General features: G+C 44.1%; 1 protein-coding gene across 1 annotated transcript in view; it reads right to left on the bottom strand.

Moving 5' to 3' along the window:
• The window catches only part of LOC145391608 (sodium-coupled monocarboxylate transporter 1-like), a 47,436-nt gene extending 31,191 nt beyond the window's left edge, over positions 1–16,245 (bottom strand). The window contains exons 1-6 of the mRNA XM_080266152.1: positions 16,017–16,245; positions 15,457–15,590; positions 7,487–7,675; positions 6,025–6,176; positions 5,444–5,584; positions 4,162–4,380 (exon numbers count right to left, since the gene is read on the bottom strand). Of these exons, the coding sequence (XP_080122278.1) occupies positions 4,162–4,380; positions 5,444–5,584; positions 6,025–6,176; positions 7,487–7,675; positions 15,457–15,590; positions 16,017–16,245 (1,064 nt within the window). The remainder of the gene's footprint in view (positions 1–4,161; positions 4,381–5,443; positions 5,585–6,024; positions 6,177–7,486; positions 7,676–15,456; positions 15,591–16,016) is intronic.
• Between the last annotated feature and the right edge of the window lie 593 nt (positions 16,246–16,838).

Below are 16,838 nucleotides of genomic sequence, written 5' to 3'. Positions count from 1 at the left end.
TCATATGATGTTGATGGATATCCAGGACCATTAGCTTACGATTCAGAAGCCTCGGCAATCTTCACCCAAGAAGTCTACACTTGATTGGATTCTAACCATTGTGAGTTTCAGTAAGGGCTGCTGGCAGCCTGCATCAGTCTCAAGAAGGCGCTTCACTCAGTAAATGTGGCAGCAGTAGGAGGACTCCTATTCCCCTGGCACCCCACAGTGATTATCCAGTTGATAACTGGCTTGTATTAAACACTGTGTGTGTGTGTGTGTGTGTGTGTGTGTGTGTGTGTGTGTGTGTGTGTGTGTGTGTGTGTGTGTGTTCTACTGCTTGCCCATTGCGTTTATTTCTTTCATTTTTCAGTGTGAGAATAATGATGAAAAGTGTGAGGGTCATGACGAACGATGTGATAGTGATGATCAGGATCGAATCCAGGAATATTTTAAGGTGTTGTCCATACACAATGCCAAAGTGATGAGCAATTGGCAGTTGGTATCATTTGCTCTTTTATTATATTTTCAGACTTTTGACCCGATGATGAAGTGCTGTGAACATGGATGTGAATATTATTTGTGTATTGGTATTATTCGTAACTTTCGTTTCGTTTATAGAGGCTCCAACGTGCTTGCATGTTCCGGCCTTGGTCACCTAATGGTGTCTCTCCACGCTACTTGATCTCTGGCAGCTCCCTATTTAGTCCTTTATCCCTGAGGCCACACTCTGTAACTTATCCCAGGTCTTTTTCGGTCTGACTCTCATAACCCAACTCCCAACGTGAATAGGTTGTATCATATTTATATCGTTCATTCATTTTTGAAGGATCTAACACGTTTGCGTGAATCGGCCTTGGTCATCTAAATGCGGCTGTCCATGCTGCTCAAACTCTGGCAGCTTCCCTATTCAGTCCCTTATCCCTGAGGTCACACTCAGTGACCTCGTCCCAGGTCTTTTTCGGTCTACCTCTCGCAATCCCCAATATTAACACTTCTCACTTTCTGCAGCCATTTATCATCCCTCATCCTCTACACATACCCAAACCATCTCAATCTACTGCTGTTCATCACAGCACCAATACACTCCAGTCCCATCCTATCCCTCGACTCTCCCACTGTAAACCTAGCCCCCCCCCCCAAGTCTCACACTCAAGGACGCACTGAACATCCACCTAATCATTGTCATTATACGTTTGAGCTTGCGACTATCCTCTTCCTTTACTGCTCAAGTCCCACTACCATACAGCATTACACTCCAAACACATGCTGCATACAAAGATCCCTAAGCATGGAGGGAGAGCCTTCTCAATGTCAGGAAAGGCAACAGCTCCCAGAACTTCTTCCAACCACTCCCCACTCCAGCCACAGAGCTAGCTCCTGCCCCACCTCCAGCACATAACATGTCTCCCAAATAACAAAACTCTTCCACACACTGAAGAAACTCACCAACAAGTTCAATCCTTTCATGCCTGACAATCTCCACCTGCTCTCCCCGACACACCACACATGAAATCAGCATTATCTCGCACTCTACCTCTAATATCACCACATGTCTCATGCACCCACTTATCACAGACACTGCACAAGATGGAATTACTTCCCACGCCCTAGTGGCAAATGGCACATGGCCACTCTCCCTCTTCAATGACAAAACCGCCCCCAGCCCTAGATATCATCACTTTTGTTTTATCTGCATTTGCTCGTAAGCCCTTGTGCCCTATACTATCTCTCCACCTCGTACATCTTTCCTCCGCCCCCCTTTCATTCTCTGCAGTCAACACCAAATCATCAGCATACAACATCTCCCACCACGGGAGTCCATTTCTGAAGTCACGTAAGAGGGCTTCAAGTACCATGATAAACAACAAGAGGTTCAAGACTGACCCCTGATGCACACCAGCATTCATGGAAAACTCATCACTCAACTCTCTATTCACCCTTACCTGGGTGCGAGCACCCACATACATGGCCACAACCACCCTAACCAGCCACACCTCCATCCCAAGCTTTCTCATTGCCCACTTCACCACCTCTCTAGGGACTCTGTCAATGGCCTTTTCCAAATCAACAAAAACAAAGTACAGTTCCCTTTTCTTTCATATATATTTTCCTGAAGTTGTCGAACAATGAACATAGCATCAGTGGTCCCTTTGCCTGGCATAAACCCAAATTGCATCTCATCAATATTCACTCTTTCTCTAATCGTACCTTCTAGAACTCTCTCCATTACCTTCATTATTTGGTGTAAAAGCTTTATGCCTCCACAGTTTCCTTTTTCCAGGGCATCACCCTTCCCCTTGTACACATTTCTATGGAGGAAAAAAATAATAAGAAGGGAAAGACCCAATTTGTATGTGTATATTGCAGAGTGACGCAAATAATGCTTCACTAAACTCATGTGGCAGTATCTTATGTGTTGTGGGGATGGCTCAGTCTGCTAGTATGGGCGCGGATGATGGAATATGCGTATGAAATATATATGCGATGCAGGGTAGATACTGGTAACACTGAGTGATGATAAAGGATGTAAGAGTGATGATAAAGGATGTGAGAGTGATGATAATGGATGTGTGAGTGATGATAAAGGATGTGAAAGTGATGATAAAGGATGTGTGAGTGATGATGGATGTGAGTGATGATACAGGATGTGAAAGTGATGATAAAGGATGTGTGAGTGATGATGGATGTGAGTGATGATAAAGGATGTGAAAGTGATGATAAAGGATGTGTGAGCGATGATGGATGTGAGTGATGATAAAGGATGTGTGAGTGATGATACAGAATGTGAGAGTGATGACAAAGGATAACATTGATGGATGTCAGAGAGAAGATGAAGGATGTGAGAGTGATGATAAAGGATGTGTGAGTGATGATGGATGTGAGTGATGATAACGGATGTGTGAGTGATGATGGATGTGAGTGATGATAAAGGATGTGAGAGTGATGATAAAGGATGTGGATGAAAGTGATGATAAAGGATAGTGTTGATGGATGTGAGTGATGATAAAGGATGTGGATGAAAGTGATGATAAAGGATGTGGATGAAAGTGATGATAAAGGATAGTGTTGATGGATGTGAGTGATGATAAAGGATGTGGATGAAAGTGATGATAAAGGATGTGGATGAAAGTGATGATAAAGGATAGTGTTGATGGATGTGAGTGATGATAAAGGATGTGAGCAGTGGCGTCCCGAGGTGGGGGGGGGGGCATGCGGCCATGGCTCCCCCTTTTGCAAATTATGTCTATTTATCTATCTATCTTTCTATCAATCTATCTGTCTATCTATATCTATCTATCTATCTATATATATATATTTATTTATTTTGTTTATTTATTTATATATATATATATAAATTTTTATTAGTTTATTCCAGTTGTAAAGTTGTTTCATAGAAACGTGAGCATTTGAATTTTACTAATATAAGGTTATTGGAGAGACTGAATCACAGCTCAGTGGCACAGAGTACTGAAAAATGACTTCATAATATGCTATACTTATGTCGTTTACCCATTCCGTATGATCTGAAAGTGATCATAAAATTGGCCAAAATGCAAAATTTTCTGGAGAAGGGGACCTTCAAGCACCCCCCCCAACCCCCTAGCTGTATGGACTAGCTGCGCTCGCCAAAGTCATGGGCTGCATAGTAAAAAAGATACAAAAAAAAAAAAAAAAAAAAAAATAGGCCCCTCTTTTCAACTTTCCAGGTACGCCACTTGATGTGAGAGTGATGTTAAGGGATGTGAAAGTGATGATAGATGTGAGAGTGATGATACAGGATGTGAGAGTGATGATAAAGGATAGCGATGATAAAAGATGTGAGTGATGATAATGGATAGTGATGATGGGTGTGAGTGATGATAAAGGATGTGAGTGATGATAATGGATAGTGATGATGGATGTGAGTGATGATAAAGGATGTGAGTGATGATAATGGATAGTGATGATGGACGTGAGTGATGATAAAGGATGTGAGTGATGATAATGAATAGTGATGATGGATGTGAGTTATGATAAAGGATGTGGGTGATGATAATGGATAGTGATGATGGATGTGAGTGATGATAAAGGATGTGGGTGATGATAATGGATAGTGATGATGGATGTGAGTGATGATAAAGGATGTGGGTGATGATAATGGCTGCTGATAAGAAAAGGAAGAACCACTACGTCACCCACCTAAGGACGCCGCCATAGACAGCTGCCACAAAGACCCCAGGAACGCCAGTGAGGTGACCCAACTTCTGCATGACCAGGTAAGGGATCACCTGGTCGGGTTTCTGTATCCTGCCTGATGCCAAGGGATCGCAGTCTCTGAAGGCAGCATAGGCAACCAGGCCGGAGAAGTAGAACAGACCCCACAGCAGCCACACACCCACGGCAAAAGAGATGACCAACCTGTGGGAAAAACACGTAAATTAAGGATTAAATGGTACCAGCAGATACCTTTTAACAACGACACACCCACAGCAAAAGCGATGACCAACCTGTGGTAAAAACGTAAAAATTAATTTATTAGATGTACTAACAGAGAAGTACAACAGACCCCACAACAGCCACACACCCACAGCAAGAGATGGCCAACCTGTAGTAAAAACAAGAGGCTTACGAGATCCATATAAATTAAGCATTGGTGAGTGTATGTCAATGCAGTACCCTGTAGTGAGTTGAAGCACTGATCTTCCGAGCACTACAAATGATAGTTCGTGTTTAGTGTTGGGACGATACGTGGATTAAGCAGTGTTATGGTGGGCCAGTATTTGTACAGTTTATGTGAATTCTGTGTTTTCAGCCCTTACCTTGAGGATTTTTATACGCATATGAAGTCTGCTATGAATTTTTACATTAATGAATCTGAATACTTAAATATGCAATGTGTCCACACTCACTCATTATGCGGCTCCATGAGAATGTAGTGGGGTTACGCATTTTTGCAGTGCCTGTCTTCTATACGGATATCCACACACCCTTCTTACCCTCAGCATATTCCCTTCATTCATTTGACTGTCTTGCATCCACTCTCGTCTCCCCTTTTCCCCCACTGCCCATTCCACATAGGCATCCCACCAAATTGAACCTTTCTTACTCCTTGCTACCTTTGCATTTCTAACCACGCACTCCCTTCATCAGCTCCACACGTTTTCCAGATCCATTTATTCCTAATTCACTGACTCTAACTCATCTTTTCCCTCGGTACTCATCTCACTGCTTTCACTTTAATCTTCGCTACTTGTCATTCCCGTTGTCCCCTTCCTCTCTATCCACCACGTTCCTCACAGCTATATCTTTTATACCGTAGTCTTACGATCAATGAACTTCCACCATCACCTCTAACTGCTTTCGTATCAATAACACTTCTAAGCATCTTTCTAAAAATATTACAACCAGTTAGTCTCCCTTCAGTATAAATAGGAAGGTAGATAGACCGACGGATAGAGAGATGTAAACAAGGCCATCTAACCTTTGTGCCATAACGAGGTTGCCGATGGAAGCAAATCTCTGGTAGCTGGGCTGGTGGATGCCAATGACCGACAAGGTGAAGTAGAAGCCAAGCACGGTGGTCGACCAGAAGGTGTGGCGCACGAAAGGACTTGTGTTCATGCTAGGGCAGAAACAGGAGGCTGTAGTGTGGCCTGTTACTGTATGGTCATATATATTTTTTCTTCTTTTTATTTCAGTGTCGTTGAATATTATAAAGCCAACTCTAACGTTAACTCTTACATGTATGACTTTATGGCTATTTTTTCTTTTATAATTTCAATCACGCTGAATTTTATGAAGTTGACTCGAATAAATGGGCTTTATTATATATGTGTGCAATATGACAGTAAATTGTTTTTATTGAAATTAAACGCACACCATAATATTATCTCCTCTCAACACACACACACACACACACACACACACACACACACACAGAGTTTTGTGCTTCACGGTTAAAATACACACATTTCCCTTATCACAAGAATCAAACGGTACTCCCATTGCAGATTCTGGCGCTTTCCGTCAATTGGAATTTGCGCCGAAGTAACGGTGACTCACTTGAAGAACTCTATCCTGGAGCCCTGGTCAGCTATGGTCCAGACATTGACAAGACCAATTTCCTGGCAGCAGATGATGACCACGACCAGCACCCCGCCGAACATGAGCAGCGTTTGCATCACATCAGTATACACCACGGCCTTCACACCACCCTGCAACCACACAGCCCCGTCGGTTAAGGAAGCTCCCTAGCGCCTTTTCCCAAGCGATTTATTTTGCTTATTACATTTTACTGTCCTCTTTTGCGTTATGTAAATCATTCAAACAGAGCCGTACTCTGCATAAATAACGTACAAGAGGATATTACCCAGCCACACCCAAAAGTAAATCGCTAAGCAAGAGGTGTTACGCAGACTCCTTACCTGACGACATAACAGACTACATCTACCTCTCACTTAACCCCTTACTTACGCTGATGTCTTTTGTAGTTATTCTTGATAGCCACGAACGATTTTATTATTATTTTTTGTGTATACTTTGGATAGACCTCCGAGGGAATTAATGAAGGCTATATCTAACCCCTCCAGTTGAGAGAGAGAGAGAGAGAGAGAGAGAGAGAGAGAGAGAGGTCACCCAACTGGCATATAATTCCGTAAAGATATACCGACACGAGAAATGAGTCCTCGGTTTGAAAGGCGTAACAGCTACACTCATTTTCATCCATTCTATTTCACTTTTGTATTTCACGTTACCGACTCATTTTCAAGCAAGGAGCATTTAGTGAAGATCAAGGTGCTATCCAAGTCGCTTCTGTGCTGACAAAACTTATATAATTAGCCTATTATACAATTTTTTTTCAAGTTATTTTTTCTATATAGGCAAAATGGCAATGTTTGATTTCTGGAATACATAAGAGAAATTGATGAGGCTGCAGTATTCTTTCCAGTGTTAATAATATAGGACTAGCGTTTGAATATCTCTCAAAGGGTGAATGATTCTTGTTGATGGTTCTCCAGACCACAGAAGTAGTAGAAGTAGTCTCAGCAGGAAACCTGACCTGACATGAGCTAATCTAAATGGTTAAAGAATGTGAAGGACCCACGGAGATCTGCATGACCTAAAGGAGTCTAGGTAGACGAATGGACTTAACTGAGCATGACCTTCCTAACCTAACATCACATAACAAGTCCAGATGGATGAGACAAGCCCAACTGCACTGATGAACATGACTGAATTTAATTTGCATGACCCCAAATGAACTGAATTTAGGTGAACGGAATGGGGTGGACCAAAATTAATATGGATCTGATATTTGAACTGCCCTAATCTGATCGATACAGCCATACTTGCACCAAACATGTGATCGACGGGAGGACCTAAGGCTCAGGGTCCGTCCAACGTTCAGACTCGGACACTAAAGCAGACCTAACCCAGTGCTTCGTTTCATCTCGTCGATCACATGTTTCGAGCAAGTTTGGCCGTACACTGAGACTGCCTGACTGGTTCCCGCCTTGCAACTCACCACAGAGATGTAGAAGGTGCACACGAGCCCCAGAAGCACGATGGAACCAAGAACAGAGAGACCGGTGACGGTGGAGAGAGCCAGGGAAGGCGCGTAGAGACACCCCCCCATATAGATGAGCATTGCAATGAGCTGACATATTGTTCCAAGGAGACGCACTGCCCTCGACTTGAACCGCAGCTCCAGGTACTGTGACACAGAAAAAAGGCATGAGCTTTATGATGTGGATTGAGGTATTTTATTATCACTATTAGTAGTAGTAGTATTGTAGTAGTAGTATTGGTGGTGGTAACGGTGGTGGTGGTAGAGGTGGTGATATTATTATTATTATTATTAGTGGTAGGTGGGGGCACTCACCATCCACTCACTCAATGTATTGCTGCTCTCGGGTGTCTGCCCTTTCCTCTCTTCCATCCTTCTTTCCTTCCATCCTCTTCTGTCTTTCTATCCTTCATTCTTTCCTTGCTCTTCTGCCTACGGGTGACTTTACACTCCCTTTTCTGTCTTTCTTTCCTTCATTCTTTCCTTTTCCTTCTGCCTGTGGGTGACTTTATACTGAGTGACAAGCCAAATGGTTTCCTGTACACCAGAAAACCATTTACTACGCTGGGTGGTAACCATATAACCAAATTTTGGCACCTGGTGTTTTAGTGGGTAATTATTGCTCTCCAGTCGGATTGAGCCGGTGAAGGTTTATATCCAAAGGGTGGTTAGGGTTGATTGCTCATGTAATGCCACTGAGGGATGAGTGAGGCTGATAAGTCTCATCTTAAATGTAGAGACCAACTGCCTAGCCCCGGGCTCCTACGCTCCCCTTGGGGCAATGTAGGATTGGATGATGGATGGATTATCAATATTATTATTATTATTATTATTATTATTATTTATTATTATTATTATTATTATTATTATTATTATTATTACAGTATTATCAGTGAATGTACAGCGAGGTTGGATGGTGAGGAATTGGAAAATGTGAGTACGTTTAAGTACTTGGGTGGTGTGATGAGTAAGGATGGAGGTTTCGAGGGTAAAGTGCTTGAAAGGGTACAGCAGGGAAGAAAGGTTGCTGGTTCTTTGAAAGCAGAGATAAGAAACAGGGTAGCGAGCATGGAAGTGAAAAAAGTACTACATGACAGTATTGTGATAACATCTCTAACGTATGGAAGTGAAGCTTGGACGTTGTTGGAAGGACAGAAGTCAAGAGTGAGAGCAGTGGAAATGGGTTATTTAAGAGGAGCCTGTGGAGTCACATGGAGAGACAGGCTGACGAATGAGGATATAAAGGAGCGTTGTGGTGTGGATGTGGATGTGATAGGAAGCGTTAAGAGGAACACACTGCGGTGGTTTGGCCATGTGGAGAGGATGGAGGGTGAGAGACTGACGAAGAGAGTGTATGTGAGTGAGGTGGAGGGGGGAAGAGGGAGGGGGAGGCCGAGGATGAGATGGAGGGATGGGGTGGAGAGGTATATGAGAGAGGGGTGTGTGAGTTGGGAGCGGGGCAGTGAAATGGCGAGGGACAGGGCGACTTGGAGGCGATTTATTTGTGGCCGCCCCAAACGGGATTGAGGCGTCTGGCAATAGATAGATAGATTATTATTATTATTATTAATATTATTATTATTATTATTATTATTATCTCCGGTAGGTGGGGGCGCTGACCATCCACTCACTCGATGTAGTGCTGCTCTCGGGTGTCTGCCCTTTCCTCCCCTCCATCCTTCATTCCTTCCATCCTCTTCTGTCTTTTTTTCCTTCATTCTTTCCTCGTGCTTCTGCCTACGGGTGATTTTAGACTCCCTCTTCTTTCATTCCTTCATTCTTTCCTCTTCCCTCTGCCTGTGGGTGATTCTACACTGAGTGACAAGCCAAATCGTTTCCTGTACACCAGGAAACCATTTACAATGCTGAGTGGTAACCATATAACCAGATTTTGGCGCCTGGTGGTTTAATGAGTAATTATGGCGCTCCAGTCGGATTGAGCCGGTGAAGGTTTATATCCAAGGGATGGTTGAGGTAAATTGCTCACGTAATGCCACTCGCGGATGAGTGAGGTTGGTCACTCTCATCTTAAAAACCAGGACCAACTTGCCTAGCCCCGGGCTCCTACGCTTCTCATGGGGCGATGTAGAATTGAAGGATGATATTATTATTATTATTATTATTATTATTATTATTATTATTATCATCATATCATCATCATCATCATCATCATCATCATCATCATTCCTATCTTCAAACAATATATTCAGATTAAGGGAGATGTATCAAACGTATGGGAGGCAATAAACCCCAGTTAATGCCATTATTGGCACACCTTCTTAACCCTTTAACCGCGGGTGTCATTCCAGAATGACATTGACAAAACTGGACCAAACCACGGGTGTCATTCTGGAATGATCGTGAATATTTTGAACACAGTGCGTTTTTCCTGCACGCAAAGTGTCTCACGCAAGAGTAGCTGTCGAGTTCTTTCACGCCAGCCATCCCACACCTCCCTCCTCCAACCCCGAGGGGGCCCCCCCCACCCCTGCCCTGACCCACATCAGTCAGTATCTGTCCAGCTCTGTGCGTGAGAATGGCGCTCCGTCCCGACTCATCGTCGCTCGCTTCCTCCTCGAAAGTGATTAGTGTTAGTGTGCCTTCTACCTCTACACCGGTGAAGGAACTGCCGATGGCGAGGCAGAAGGGGTTGAGCACTCCTGAAATTAGAACTAAGCTGGACAAAACAGTATGTACTACTCTTGACTGTGGCAGTGAAAGTGACACACTCACAGCAAGCAGTGACGATTTGGCAGTGATTGGTGGTGAACCATTTTCCATTGATAGTGACAGTGATGAAAGTGATCATGTTGTTTCCCCCCCACCACCCCCAACTTACTCTGGGAAAGGGAAGGCGCCTATGGGCAAAACTGGTATTGCACGAGGGAAGGGAGTGAAGCGCAGACTTACGTCTCCCACACCAGGCCCTAGTAAGCATTTCCCATCAATTTCCCGTTCTCCTAGCCCTATTGCCCTCACATCATCATCATCATCTGCCGTGCCCTCTCCTCAGTCTACATCATCTGAGGAATACGAATTCCCAGAGCCTGCAAAGCGAGGGAAGGCAGGCCGTGCAGGCAGGGCAGGCCGGCCTAGAACAAAGGGGATGTGTGGCAGTTGGAGGGCAAAGCTGGGCGATAAGCGAGGAGATAAGCGAGGTGATAAGCGGGGAAGAAAGGGTCAAGTTTCACCACGCACCAGGTCAGAAACCCCCCTGCCTGCCCCTCGCTCAGCTCCCTCACCCTCGCCACCCCCCCACTCACTGCCCCCGCACTCACCCCCCTCCCCGTTGCCTCCTGCCTCACCCCCCTCCCGCTCGCCTCCTGCCTCACCTCCTGCCTCACCCATTGCCTCACCCATTGCCTCCACCTCAGCTCCTTCTCACGGGGAAACGAGTGCAATGCAACCTGCCACTTCCACTGAACCATGCACAGGGAAGGTTGATGCATTTGTTTGGTCTGATGGTGCAGATTTTCAGCCACACAATCCGCCGTTTGATATGACAAATGCTGGAATACAGCCTGCCTTTCCATGCAACGCAGGAGATGACTTTGTGGACTACTTCCTGGCCTTCATGGATGATGAAATCGTGCAGCATGTCAGCGATGAGACCAATAGGTATGCAGCTCAGTGTGCAGCAGAAGGGCTGGGACCTATTGGCTCACCAAAGCAAGTGTCGTGGTTGCCTGTCGGAATCAGAGAGCTGTATGTGTTTTTTGCACTAATGTTTCTGATGCCCCATATAAAGAGACATGAGTTGGAGGAGTACTGGCTCGTGGATGACATTACTACTATCCCAATATTCGGGAAGTATATGTCACGGGATCAGTTCCGACAGCTGCTAGGATACCTGCACTTCACTGACAATGCAAACCCGTCCCAAACTGACCCTTTGTGGAAAGTGAGGGATTTTCTCAACAGGATTTGGGATCGATTTATGCGATTTTTCCGGCCTATGCAGAAAGTCGTCATAGACGAATCCCTGGTATTGTTCAGAGGACGTCTCAAATTCATGCAGTACATCCCCAGCAAACGCCACCGCTTTGGGATAAAGTTCTTTGAGCTGTGTGACTGTGAGACGGGGTATATCCTGGATTTTGTCATCTACTCTGCTAGTACAATGGACGTGAACAGGAAAGACCCCCTTGGCTTCTCTGGCTCCGTTTTAAAAGTGCTGATGGAGAGGTATTTTGGTGGTAATCATGTGCTGTACACAGACAATTACTACATAGCACCGAAACTCTCCAAATACCTGGCTGAATACGGCATTGGCACTGTTGTCACTGTACAGAGCTATAGGAAAGAGTGGCCAAGTTTCCCCGAAGCATCATCATCATCCAAGGGAGATGTTCACCTGAAGAAGTCAGACAAGCTTCTGGCGATCAGGTGGCATGACAAGAAGGTCGTGAATATGATCAGCACCATCCACAAGGGGGAATTGCAGAGAACTGGGAAGGTCAGCTACAGGACGGGAGAGCCAATCATGAAGCCTGATGCCGTCATTGATTACAATGTCAATATGAGACTTGTTGATAAGTCTGATATGATGATTGGCGAAATCGACTGTCTCAGGAGAAACACCCGATGGTACAGGAAGGCTTGCCTGCACATGCTCGATATGTGCATGCTCAACGCCTTCATTCTCTACAAGACACAAGTCAGGGGCATAAGGCAACCATCACTGAGACAGTTTTCCAAGACTGTCGTGCAGCAGCTGCTTGCACGATTTGGTCAGGTGACGGCATTGATCCCGAGGCGACACTCTGACACACAACCTGACCATCTTGAGTGCCGCAGTTACATGAGCCGGCACCAGCTTGTGAAATTGCCTCTTACAGCAGGCGGCAGGTTGTCACAGGGCCGCTGCAGAGTATGTCATAACACCACACGGAGGCCTCGGACGAGAAAAATGAGCACACACCAGTGCCTGGAATGCCAAGTCGCTCTATGTGTAACTCCATGCTTTGCCGAGTACCACTCTCTGAGTAAATACTGAAAGTGACAGTGATATATAGTGATGCGACAGTGACGTGCTTTACCAATAATTGTATAATGGATAATGTAGTAATAAGGGATATTTTGCCTAGAAAAAAATGTAAATATTGGCCAGTATAATAAGTGATATTGTAATAAGAGAATCTGCGGCACTTGTGTAATTCTGCGGCACTTGTGTAATTCTGTGATGCGACAGTGACGCAATATAGTAATAAGTGCAGTGTAAATATAATGTATATTGCCCAGATTATATGTAAAATAATATTAGAAGTTAGAAATAATGAAAGATCGCCTGAAACGTCAGTGAGCGGGTGACGCTGCAGTGAAGTGAGGCGCAGCCGCAGTGAAGAGCGGGCGCAGCCGCAGTGAAGTGCCTTTTACCTACCTCAGTGAACACAGAGTGGGTGTTTATCGTATGTACAGTGTTCATATATGTTTATATTACTATTATGAGAGAGTGGTTGGCATTTGGTACTGGTGTGTGGGGCGTAAAATAGTTATTTCACACCCCTCACTTCTAACGGCTCTGCCTGTCCTGTAAAAGTCAACAAAGTCATGAAACCTACATCAATGGAAAGCTGAAGGTTAGTACTTTCTAATGGTACCTTATTTTTTTCTCTAGATTTATTCTGTGCAGAGTTATTAAAGTTTAAAGATTTGTTTACATTTAGCTGAAACCCCCGAGGGAGAGGACAGTCAGACCAAAACAATACCCGAGGTTAAAGGGTTAATTTAAATACAGCAATCTGCCTCTAAGGAAAACTAAGAGTGTACGTCATACGAAGGAAATAACCACTACGAAGACACATATGTCTTTTTTGTGTTTAATCTTGCAATGCTTCCAGTTTGCATCCCATCTCCAAGTACCCCAACACAATGGCGTGAGTTTAGTGAACATACATGGCCATATCATTGAAACTGAGTACTTTTTATTATTATAATAATAATAATAATAATTATTATTATTATTATTACAATATTATTATTATTATTATATTATTATTTACAGAAATTTCTCAAACATTTAACCCGCCCCGTCCCGTCGACGTATGGGTACGTTGCAACGATTTGCATTTGCCAGTCCCGGGGACGTACCAGTACGTCGTGCAATTCCAAGGTCCCTAATTTGCACAATTTTCAATTTTCGCGCATGATTTTTCGTATGTATACACGGGACACCTTCCTCTATTCCTCTACAAGATGCCAAGCAGGGACAATGCCTTACACCGCATAACCTCCCTCCTCCCCCCCTCATGCCATTGTCTCTGCAATTCACCTGTTACCAGTGACCTGGCCAATAAAGACATTCAGGGCCAGAGTGATTCCCCAATCGATGACAATGTGGAGGACAAGGTTTACATAGCATTACAGGAAGAAACAGTCAGAAATGATGATCAGGTAATGTGGGGAAAAAAAGGTTATGAATGGTGATTAGTTAGTGAGTGAAACAATGCTTATAATGCCTATATTACTGCTTGAAAACCAATATACTCTCATACTACATATAAATTCATACCAAGTAAATAAATAAACATCGTTTATGAGTGGATAAAATAGTTACCCTCCCATAGAACTCCTTTTCTTTGGTGCCAGCATGTTAGAAAACCCAGTCAGGTAAGGAGGAACTCCTACCTGGGTTGAGTATTTTAAACCTCAGGTGAGCGATTTCTCTATGAATTTTCGATGTTTCTCACCAAAAGCAAAGGTTTTAGCCAAAAAAAAAAAAAATCGAAAATACCTCGGGACTGGGGGATGTCGGAGGTGTGGAAAATCTCGGGACGTGACGAGTTAAAGATCATGTACAGTCAAGAAGCAACTGTCTTCCCACTTCTGTTTAAAAAAAAAATTACAACTTTGTGAAATGCCTTGAAAAACCATACCAGTACTAGTGTGTGTTTCAGGTGGTTCGATATTTCCGTTATGTCTTCGTCACAGTTTGGAAGATACTTGTGTGTGTCTGTACAGTAACATGTTTGAACTTTTTTTTTTTTTTAAATCTTTACTTCATGCCGTCGTGTGGGATGCAGGCCGATCACATCTAACAGTAATAACAAGTGTTTCCCCAATAAGTCCAAATTGAAGGCAGGTCCTTAATACCTGCACCATGATTACGTCTATGTGATTCGTGCACTACTTTCAACTTGAACCACAGCTGCAGGTGCAACATCACAAAGCCAGGAGTTTACTGGGCTCTCACCAGGTTATAAATGATATTATAGAGAATTGCCTGAAATAGGAGAATAACAACGAAATAGCCACCAAATGCCCAGGCTATGATAGTAGGAACCATGCATGGCATGTGAGGTGCCCTCAGTGCTTGCGGAGGATGCCAAGTGAAAAGACGCAGAACAACAGAGCCTCACCATTTTGTGCCTGCCTCACAACCCTGCCATCCAGTTTAGGGCCAAGCTCACCGGGATGTTAACCCTTCACCACCGTACCTGGACAGCTTGTGGTACCCAGCAGCAGCCACATCATACAAAGAGGGGCGACCTCCTCATACCACAGCGTGAGAGGAGACCAAGCCATCATCAACTGGGTGCCAGCTGCTTCCACTGACACAGTAGCGATCCAGACCGTTTGCACTGCCACGGTGGCCACTCAGGCCAAAGTTGCCTTCATCCAGGTTGTAAAAGAGTATGGCAATTTAGACCAAGTTAGTGAAAAGTATGGCCTTTTAAACCAGTTTAGAAAAAGAGAATGACAAATTTAGACCAAGTTAGAAAAGAGTATGGCATTTTAGACCAAGTTAGAAAAGAGTATGGCATTTTAGACCAAGTTAGAAAAGAGTATGGCATTTTAGACCAAGTTAGAAGAGAGTATGGCATTTTAGACCAAGTTAGAAAAGAGTATGGCATTTTAGACCAAGGTAGAAAAGGAAATGTCAACTTTACACCCAGTTAGAGTGAAAAGAGTGGAGGCCAAACACTGACCTGACTAATGGACACAAGACGCAGGTTGTAGAAGAGTGGAAGGGTGAGCTGGTGGGTGACGATGCTGCCCAACACCACACCCAGCAGAGTGACCCCTATTTGTGACCCGTATAAGTACACTTCAGTGGGATTCCCTGTAGAAAAATGGGGATGGGATTAAAATGAGTTTAGGGAAATACTTTCAGAGAATGGGAGACTGACTAGAAGAGTTTATGTGAGTGAGGAGGTGGAAGGGGAGAGCAAGGATGAGATGGAGGGATGGAATGGAGAAGATGTAGAATGAGAGACTGAATGGAAGAGTGCATGTGAGTGAGAAGGAAGGGGAGAGGGAGACCAAGGATGAGATGAAGGGATGAAGTGGAGAGGATGGAGAATTAGAAACTGACTAGGAGAGATGTTGATTCCTTCAGTTTTCGCTATTAATATTCTGCTATGACTCGTTTGAAAATCATGTTAATTTACAGAAAGATTTGTTTATGGAAGAATGTATAGAAATTTATTGAATCACTCGTGTTGTTGAATAGCGAACCCTAGAGAGAGAGAGAGAGAGAGAGACTAACCTAGTACAGATATAGCCGAAATGATGCCACCAAGGAGAGAGAGTGCCACAGGGCAGGGTGTCATGGCGCCGCTGCCCAACAAGTACTCCTGCGTGGACTCCTTGCCGCGACTCCTGTAGGCTGTCCACACCCCGATACCGAGCGACACCGCCAGCATGAGACTAAACACAGCATAATCCACGGTGCTGAAGTGCTCAGCAGCGTGACTCTCATCCGCTGCCGACGCCATCACTCCACGACCCCGACACTGCTGCCAATAAAGACGATATTGATTACGTTCAGTTCACGTTCTGTACACGGTTTTTTGGCTCTAGGTTTGACTGCCATAAATAAAGCATCGAAAATTAGGCACAGAATTCTTACCTGTCGACTGCAGTTAAGCGATTTAATTTATAAGATACATTTTTCTCCAAAAATACGATACGTGGAGCATTTTATCTATCTGTATATCTGTCTATATCTGTCTATCTATCTATTCAGACGCCTTAATCATCTCTCTCTCTCTCTCTCTCTCTCTCTCTCTCTCTCTCTCTCTCTCCATTTATCTATCTCTCTATTTGCTTCCGATGCCTATTTGTTGTCAGTCCACACAAGATAAAAATACGAGACAGAGAGAGAGAGAGAGAGATGTACGGAGGAAAATATTGAGGAGAAAGGAAGGAGGGAAAGAGAGTAAAAGAAGAGATTTGGAAAGGAAAATGAAATTAGGAGAGAGAGAGAGAGAGAGAGAGAGGTGCAGTGTGTCGGTGGGTAACTTAGTGTTCTTAAGTCAGCTGAGAGGGTGGCCAAGGCGCCACTAACTTAACCTGTCCGTGTAGATAG

This window comes from Coenobita brevimanus, chromosome 19 (assembly GCF_032717465.1).
Source record: "Coenobita brevimanus isolate Jiangsu-jjx chromosome 19, ASM3271746v2, whole genome shotgun sequence".
Taxonomy (NCBI): Eukaryota; Metazoa; Arthropoda; class Malacostraca; order Decapoda; family Coenobitidae; genus Coenobita; species Coenobita brevimanus.
Note: the sequence above shows the minus strand (reverse complement) of the source record. Positions and strands in the feature narration are given on the sequence as shown.